This window comes from Helianthus annuus, chromosome 7, assembly GCF_002127325.2.
Source record: "Helianthus annuus cultivar XRQ/B chromosome 7, HanXRQr2.0-SUNRISE, whole genome shotgun sequence".
Lineage (NCBI taxonomy): Eukaryota > Viridiplantae > Streptophyta > Magnoliopsida > Asterales > Asteraceae > Helianthus > Helianthus annuus.
The window spans coordinates 128,871,886-128,881,013 of NC_035439.2; the positions used below are offsets into that span (position 1 = coordinate 128,871,886).

The following is a 9,128-nucleotide window of genomic DNA, read 5'->3' on the forward strand; positions in this document are numbered from 1 at the left end:
GTTTGGGGTAACTTTGTGAAAACCTTTGCCAGAATGATCATTGACAGTACCTTGTTGCGTAATTTTTTCAAAAGTGTGGTCGGTAATGACAGGGATACCTTTTTTTGGTTGGATTCTTGGCTTTTTAATGAAACTCGAAAGGACATTTACCCAAATATTTTCAATTTAAAGGCTAACAAAAAGTGTAGTGTTAATAGCAGGTTATTCAACTTTGGAGATAGATCGATCAGGACAAACTGGAATTGGAGGGTCGGGCCAGGAAGCTTTCTAGAGATATCAGAACTTAATTGGCTTATGAGAGATGTGGGGGCAGTCAAGTTGGAAGATCAGGAAGATAAATGGGCATGGACTGGAGCATGTTCAAAAGAATATTCGGTCGGAGCTATAAGAACATCCTTAAACAAAGGTGTGGACCACAGTGGAAACTACGTGATGAAGTGGTGCAAATTGGTTCCTATGAAATGCAATGTCTTCGCACAGAGTGCTAAAATGGGGAAAATCCCTACAGGAACGACGCTCAGAAATAGAATATCGAGATTGACGACATGTCATGCCCATTATGCGATTCGAGCGACGGGGCGAGTAATCATCTTTTTACATCGTGTACGGTGGCGAGTAGAGTTTGGTATCACATTTCGAGTTGGTGTGGAGTGGCTCCCTTTGCGGCTCACACTTTCAGAGAGATTTTGGAGCTCCATGAACATGTTGGGCTTAAAGGACTAGCTAAAGAGTTATTTTACTTTCATAATTGGTTGTTGTAGTATTTGGCGTGCTAGGAATGGTGTTAAATTCTCAAGCAATCAAGTGCGGGTGGAAGACATTATCAGCGAAATTAAGTCGGTTGGGTTTCTTTGGTTTAGTAGTAGAATGAAAGTGAGGTCCGTGTCGTGGACCTAGTGGTGTAATTTTGTAATTATGTAGTGTTTTGTGTTGCCGCCCCGTTTCGGGGGTTGGTAGCTTCTAATGAATTATACTTTAAAAAAACATAGTTACTTAACCTTTTTATATATTATCATCTAGTGTGAGGTTCATTGGGGAACACTAAAAAAGTGGGGAACAGTGGGGAACCGACTCAAACGAACTCCGATTGGACTCATTCCAGCGGCGTTGGAACCGGCTCATCGAACCCTAACTAGGATCTCTTAATCCTAAATCATAAACCCTAAACCCTAAATATATTAGGGTTTGGCTTTTAGGGTTTAGCATTAGGGTTTAGGTTTAGGGTTTAGCTTTAGGGTTTAGCTTTAAGGTTTAGGGTTTAGCTTTAGGTTTAGCCTTTAGGGTTTAGCTTTTACGGTTTATAGTTTAGATTTTATGGTTTAGCTTAGGTTTTAGCCTTATTTTTTAGCTTTAGGGTTTAGAGTTTAGGAGTTAGGATTTAGGGTTTAGGGTTAAGAGATCTTAGTTAGGGTTCGACGAGCCGGTTCCAACGCCGCTGGAATGAGTCCAATCGGAGTTCGTTTGAGTCGGTTCCCCGCTGTTCCCCACTTTTTTAGTGTTCCCTAATGAACCTTCCCCTTATCATCTAAACATTATGTACACGTGTTTATATGATTTTACAATTCCCTATTTAAAATTTATTATGTTTTAAACGTCACTCATACATGTATATATAAATCATTCATACATCTCTGTAAGGGGAAAGGTAGTGCACTCAGGATAGTAGTGCGACATGGGTGATAAATTCATCAAGCCAAAAGCGAGTTCAACCAAATACAAAGTAAGTTTCAAATTTTAATGAAATACAATATAAGCATATCAACATCCTAATCACCTCCTAAAGCAATAAACATCCAACGATACACCTAAATGCCCACAAATAATAACCAATTTTTTTGATAATACTATGTACTCATGTTTATATGACTTTACAATTTCCTCCTTAAAATTTGTTACGTTTTAAACATCACTCATACTAGGGCTGTTCATAAAGCTCGCGACTCGTAGCTCGGCTCGTAGCTCGCTCGTGGCTCGCTCGAAAGAAGCTCGAGAAAAACTAGCTAAAAAACTCAATTTGAGATGACGTGAACCAAGTTGGCTCATTTTGTAACCAAGCCAAGCTCGAGCTAAGCTCGGCTCGGCCCATGGCTCGGCTCGTTGGCTCGTTCTTAGGCTCGTTTAACTCCGACGTAAAGCTCAGGCCAAGTTTAACCGCCTGAATTAATTTCGAGCTTGAGCTCGACCCCACCCTGGCTCGACTCGTTTACAGCCGTACTCATACATGTATATATAAATCATACATAAGGGGAAAAGGAGTGCACTCGGGATAGTAGTGCCACATGGGTGATTAATTCATCAAGCCAAAATCAAATTCAACTAAATACACGGTAAGTTTCAAATTTCAATGAAATACAATATAAGTACATCAACATCCCAATCAACTCCTAAATATGCCATAAACATCCAACGATACACCTAAATACCCACAAATAATAACCAATTTTTTGATAGTATATTTATATTATAGGTATATAAAAATACATATATTAAAGGTAAAACACTTCGAGCCAAACCGATCTGATGTAATGAGCAAGCCAAACCAAGCCAATTCAGGTCGTTACAAAGCTAGGCTATTATCAGCTTTTTTCGAATTAAATCCAAAGAAGCTCGAAGTTTTTTAGACAGCTAGTTAGCAGCCGGATCATAATTGTTTTCAGGCAAACCCTAATCGTGACCCGGTATTCGTCCCGAACTCCGTCGCCTGCAATTTTCTACTTCTCCACTGAAAAAAAACCTACATTTTCAACATCAAAGATATTACGAAGAAGATGAAGATAGAAGAAGTTCAATCGACTACTAAAAAACAGAGGATTGCTACTCACACTCACATCAAAGGCCTTGGTCTTGAGGTTTTCTTCACTCCACCCCTTTTTTACCCCTATTTTTTCATTCCATTATTTAGGGTTTATCATTTGTTATGCTCCTGCTTCTTCTTTCTTTCTGTAAGCTTACAATTATTGACCAACTTGCATATTTGTTGAATTGCCTTCTCTTTGTTTTTCCACATCATTTTGTTTATCTTTATAATGTTATGGATTTGAATTTACTTATCACCTCATACGGGCCTCTTACGACGCATATGACCATTTTGTCGTACCACCCGTATGACATGATACGGCCCATATGAGTGTATGACACGTCAGTGGTGTCTGGATAGTGTGTCAGCGCACCAAGTGATGCAATACAGAAACTAGGCGACGTTGTATGACAGGGCGAAAACGGTCATACGGGCATTATAAAGTATAAACATCAGTAATTAATGTGACAATAAAACACTTCATACTAGCCATATAAATTTGGCGAACTTTACCTCATACGGACCTGCATACAACCTATATGACCCGTATGACATGATATGGCCTGTATGAGTGTATGACACGTCAGTGGTGTCTGGATAGTGGGTAACTGGTGTTCCAATAATGTCAGCCTTTACTTCATGCTGGACATATAATGATACGGGTACCTATAATTTTGTGTAGGCTACTGGAAAAGCAATACCGCTAGCTGCTGGATTTGTGGGACAGGTGGCGGCAAGAGAGGCTGGTGGTCTTGTAGTCGATATGATCCGCCAGAAAAAGATGGCTGGAAGGGCACTTCTACTTGCTGGACCTCCGGGTACGGGTAAAACCGCCCTTGCCCTTGGTATCTCTCAAGAACTTGGCACCAAGGTATGTCATATTATACAACATACACACCCTATTCACCTATTATCCAAAATCACAATCATTATATATGTGGACAAGAGATCAAATACAAATAAATTTAACGTACAAAACGTACAAACTGAAGGTTTTGCTGAAAAAACGCGGTGGCATTTTTGTAATTATTAGTAATTATCAAAATTACTCTACAAATGATCCTGTAGAGTAATTTTGATGTTTGTAGAGTAATTTTGTAAAATGTTCTTGTAGAGTAATTTTGATCTTGTAGGGTAATTATCAAAATAACTCTACAAGTGTATCAAAATTACTCTGCATCAAAATTACTTTACAAGTGAATCAAAATTACTCTGCAAGTTTATCAAACAACATACAATTCAAAATTACTCTAAATGATCCTGTAGAGTAATTTTGATCTTGTAGAGTAATTTTGTAAAATGACCCTGTAGAGTAATTTTGATCTTGTAGAGTAATTTCGTAAAACTTTTTTAGCATTTTAGGTATGGGGTTTAGCTTTATGGTTTAGTTTTTAGCATTTAGTTTGGGTGTGTGTATATGTGTGTGTGTGTGTGGGGGGGGGGGGTTGGTGAGGTATAGTTTTTGATCAAAATTACTCTACAAGAATATTTTACAAAATTACTCTACAAGATCAAAATTACTCTACAGTATCATTTGTAGAGTAATTTTGATAATTATCCTACAAGCAGATAATTACAAAAATGCCACCGTGTTTTTTTGTCCTTTTCATGCTATTCGTACGTTTAGTACGTTAAAGTTATTTGTACGGGAACTTTACTCTATATATGTGAGGGATAAAGTATAATTGTTATAAATAATTATATGCAGGTCCCGTTTTGTCCCATGGTTGGATCAGAAGTCTACTCATCGGAAGTAAAGAAAACCGAGGTTTTGATGGAGAATTTCAGGAGGGCCATTGGCTTACGTATCAAGGAAAATAAGGAGGTTTATGAAGGAGAAGTAAGAATTAATATTCAACCTTTTTTTAGTAAATTTGATTTATGTTTAGACGTAATTTGAAAATTTTTGGTACAAATGGTTTTAGGTGACTGAACTATCTCCGGAGGAAACTGAAAGTGTGACGGGTGGATATGGTAAAGCTATAAGTCATGTTATTATTGGATTAAAAACTGTTAAAGGAACAAAGCAGTTGAAGCTGGATCCAACTATATACGATGCTTTGGTTAAGGAGAAGGTATGCAACTTTTTACCTACGTTGGATTTCATTCGTTCAAACATAATCTTCATTTTAATGCTTGTAATTGTGTCGGCAGGTAGCTGTTGGCGATGTTATATATATAGAAGCAAATAGTGGTGCTGTTAAAAGAGTAGGTAGGAGTGATGCATTTGCAACCGAGTTTGATCTCGAGGCTGAAGAGTATGTTCCACTTCCTAAAGGAGAGGTTCACAAGAAGAAGGAGATAGTTCAGGTTCGTTTTTCAAAATCTTTTTAAAGGTTTTATATAAACTTTCATTTTGCTCCCTGTGATTTGGTGATTTTAACGGTTTTGCCCCAATAGTTTAAAAATAGCCATTTTCCTCCCTGATTTTTCTAACTTATCGTCATTTTGCTCCCTGCCTCTAACTCCATCGGGGAGGAAACTGGCGACAAACTCGAAAGATTAGGGAGCAAACTGGCGACAAACTCGAAAGATCAAGGGGGAAAATGGCTATTTTTAAACTATTGGAGCAAAACCGTTAAAATGACCAAACCACAGGGAGCAAAACGAAAGTTAATTCAAAATGTTTTTATTGATGGGTGATTGTTGTCAGGATGTTACACTTCATGATCTTGATGCAGCAAATGCACGGCCTCAAGGTGGGCAAGATATACTGTCACTAATGGGTCAAATGATGAAGCCTAGAAAAACCGAAATTACCGACAAACTGAGACAAGAAATCAATAAGGTGATTAATAATCCTACTTGTTTTTAAACTTGGCCTTTTAATTTCTTGTTTGAAAGTTATGAGATGAGTGCTAATTGCAGGTTGTTAATCGTTATGTTGATGAAGGGGTGGCAGAGCTTGTCCCCGGTGTCTTATTTATCGACGAGGTATTCCTTCTTATATCTTTTTTTTTAACATGGGTTATTATAATTAATTAGTTATTTTACTAAGGGGCTGTTTGGCAACTTCTGAATGGTTAAATGCTGAACCAGTAAGAGGTCTGAACCATTAAGTGCTGAACCAGTAAGAGGTTTGAACCATTAAGAGCCAGTATAATGCTTAACCATTCAGAGGCAAATGTCTGACAAATTCAGATTAGAGGTCTTAACCATTCAGACTCAGTATAATGCTTAACCATTCAGAGGCAAATGTCTGAACCATTCAGACATCTGCTCGCGAAACAAACAGTTTGAACCATTAAGTGCTGAACTAGTAAGAGGTCTAAACCATTAAGAGCCTCATTAAGAGGTAAACAAACAGCCCCTAATCTAACTTGTTTTGCAGGTACATATGCTGGATATGGAGTGTTTTTCGTACCTAAACCGTGCTTTAGAAAGCTCATTATCTCCAATTGTAATCTTTGCCACCAATAGAGGGATATGTACCGTGAGGTAATAATGTTTTCTAATTTTGAAAAGTTCTAATTTTTTTTAATTAATGATAGATATTTATGGTATTTGACTTGTAGAGAAATAGTTAAACACCCCCATCTGGTCAAACATTGAAGTTATCATGAGACAGATGATTTATTTTCAGTACTGAGGTTCTCTTTGAAGATTTTATGTTTCAAACATTAAAAAATTTGATACTTTTTTTTTATTTTACCATAGGTGTCAATAGCGGTCTCTATGGTTGCTATAGTGAATAGCGTAGTGTATTTAGGTCAAAGGTCGCTACACGGAATGTAGCGATAAATAGCGGGATTTCAGTTTTTTTTTAAAATATAAATAGCGATTAAAAATGGCTGGATTTTAGGTTTTTGTTAATATACATGTATTGTAGCGAATAAACCAGGGTATGTTGATATAATATACATATAAATTAATTTTTTTTTCGAATGTGTCGCTGTTTATAAAAATATCGTCCGCTATTTATCGCTATTTGCTATGTAGCATATGGGTACCTTATCTCTATTTGTCGCTATTCGCCATTAACAACTATGATCTTTAGTGACACGAAACTTGATTTGCAGAGGAACGGATATGTCAAGTCCTCATGGCATACCTGTGGATCTTTTAGACCGGCTAGTGATTATACGAACAGAAACATACGGTCCTGCTGAGATGATTCAGGTACAAAGAAATATTTCAAACTAATCAGTATTACGTTATTTATTTACTTATATTTATCGTCAGTGGCGGACTCAGAAATTATTTACTGGGGGTGCGGATGAGGTGTTCAACCATATTTTCAAGGGGTGCGGCCACCCACTCTGGCCAAAGGCTAGGTCCGCCCATGTTTATCGTACCATTTCTAATAAAGAAAGATAATTTTATTGCTTGATGTCATGGTCAGATATTGGCTATCAGAGCACAAGTGGAGGAAATATCTATAGATGAAGAAAGTTTGGCTTACCTTGGTGAGATCGGTCAACAAGCGTCCTTGAGGTTTGACTTTTTCTCGTGTTATGGAATATGGATTCTTTGTTTATTGTTAGATCCATAAAATTCCCAAATTTTACTAAAAGAAGCTTGGTTTCCGCAGGCATGCAGTACAATTACTATCGCCTGGGAGTGTTGTGGCAAAAATGAATGGCCGTGAGGGTATTTGCAAGGTACTAATTCTTGTATTTCTGCATATAATATAATAAACGCGTGTTCATTTTGTGCAACTACGTGTATACAGGCGGACCTGGAGGAAGTGAGCAGTCTTTACCTGAATGCAAAGTCATCTGCTAAACTTTTACAAGAGCAACAAGATAGATACATCTCATGATGAATCGTTGAAACTTGAAATTGGGTACAATTTCTGGTATATTTCTTAAATGGTTTGACAGTATACCTCGTGGATTTGTCTTAGATGTCTAGAAGTTGTAGGTTCGGTTTTGGTGAATATGAGTTCTATCCATCCCTCTGTACAAGGGATTCAGACACTATTTTTTTAATGACATGTTGCGTCGTCACCTGATGACTTATGGTGTTGCGAGACAAAAATGCAAAGTGTCAAGACCGATTCTATATATGCTCCTACGTGACATCCTTGAATCGACAATGACCAATCTATCGTCTCGCGTTTGATCTAGGTTCATTTGTTAAGTCTACCTGTGACTCGTCAAGTGATAGCCCCAATTCCTGACTAGTGAGGTGTCGGAAGGTGTAAGCGCTTTGCGCACACATTTTTCCTTCACCGTTGAGCCACTCTTGAATCGTCACTATACAATTAAGTCAAGTACATATATTATTTATATTATAACTATAACTTCACATCTTTATCTAACACTCACTTCACCTTAAATTCTCTATACATCCAATTTGGACCCATTCAAAAAGTATTCAAATTGGAGACTTAAATTTTCATTTGACTGTCTTCTTTTGAATCCCATTAAGTTTTTCCACACAAATAAAATTATCTTTATTTTAAGCTAAATCATTTTTTTATTTATTTTTTCTCCTTTTTTTCTTGTAAATTTTAGATGAGTAATTACTTTTTTTCTATTAATTTACATTCCAGCTTAAATTTTCCACATGTCCAATTTGGAAATTTTCATTCGATTGTCTTCTTTTGAATCCCAGCAAGTAATTTATCACAAATAAATTTATCCTGATTTTAAGCTACCTCAGTTTTTCTAGAGTTTAGACTACACGTTGTGCAGTGGCGGAGTTTGATCAAAAGTTACGCGAGTGCGGAAAGTAATGGGACCCAAAAAAAATTGTTATCGCTATGTTTCGGGTTATATATTCTGGTTGTCTATTTGATTCGGGTCGGGTCAAACAATATAACTCCAAATAAAACTAAATAATATTCATTGATTCAAAGACCAAAATACTTATAATGATGCGAAAATATGTATAAAGGATTAAAGATTTGAAGGCTTCAAGAACAACCTTGAGAACACAACTTTTTATTTCTTCTGTAGAAGTCGAACAACACAAATGGGGCGCCTCTATCCTCACGTATTATTCTTTTTTTTTTTGTTTAAAACAAAAATGAACCTCAAGTTTCATTTAGAGTAAAATGCACGGATAGTCCCTGTGGTTTTGAAGAATAACACCTATAGTCCCCAACTTTTGGAAATTACACTAGTGCTCCTTGTGGTTTGTCAATTTGTTACTCGGATAGTCCCCGGAGTGGATGTCCGTTAGTTTTCTCCGTGAAATCTATGTAAAATGACAAAATTACCCCTTACTTATTAAAACAAAGTTTAAAACATTAAAAAAATCCATTAATAAATAATTGTGGGACCCACCAAAACATCATCTTCAAACTCACCCTTTCTTCTCCATCATCACCACCGCCATCACCAAGCCCCCCCCCCCCCCAGCCACCACCGTACATTACACAATA

The 9,128-nt window shown here is 37.1% G+C and overlaps 1 protein-coding gene across 1 annotated transcript; it reads left to right on the forward strand.

Annotated features, from left to right (window-relative positions):
- The first annotated feature begins 2,509 nt into the window (after positions 1-2,509).
- On the forward strand, positions 2,510-7,754 carry LOC118480428 (ruvB-like protein 1). Its single transcript, XM_035975264.1, has 12 exons — positions 2,510-2,849; positions 3,480-3,668; positions 4,506-4,637; positions 4,723-4,872; positions 4,952-5,107; positions 5,451-5,585; positions 5,666-5,731; positions 6,129-6,235; positions 6,817-6,916; positions 7,140-7,231; positions 7,329-7,398; positions 7,470-7,754. Exons 1-12 carry the CDS (start codon positions 2,769-2,771, stop codon positions 7,557-7,559), a joined length of 1,368 nt encoding a protein of 455 aa, XP_035831157.1. The 5' UTR covers positions 2,510-2,768; the 3' UTR covers positions 7,560-7,754.
- The last annotated feature ends 1,374 nt before the right edge of the window (positions 7,755-9,128 follow it).

Bases quoted from the DNA above. Each gene is read 5' to 3' on its own strand.
- LOC118480428 (XM_035975264.1), top strand. From the start codon at position 2,769: ATGAAGATAGAAGAAGTTCAATCGACTACTAAAAAACAGAGGATTGCT. The intron at 3,669-4,505 runs GTATGTCATATT...AATTATATGCAG, and splicing joins CTCAAGAACTTGGCACCAAG to GTCCCGTTTTGTCCCATGGT. The intron at 4,873-4,951 runs GTATGCAACTTT...TTGTGTCGGCAG, and splicing joins ATGCTTTGGTTAAGGAGAAG to GTAGCTGTTGGCGATGTTAT.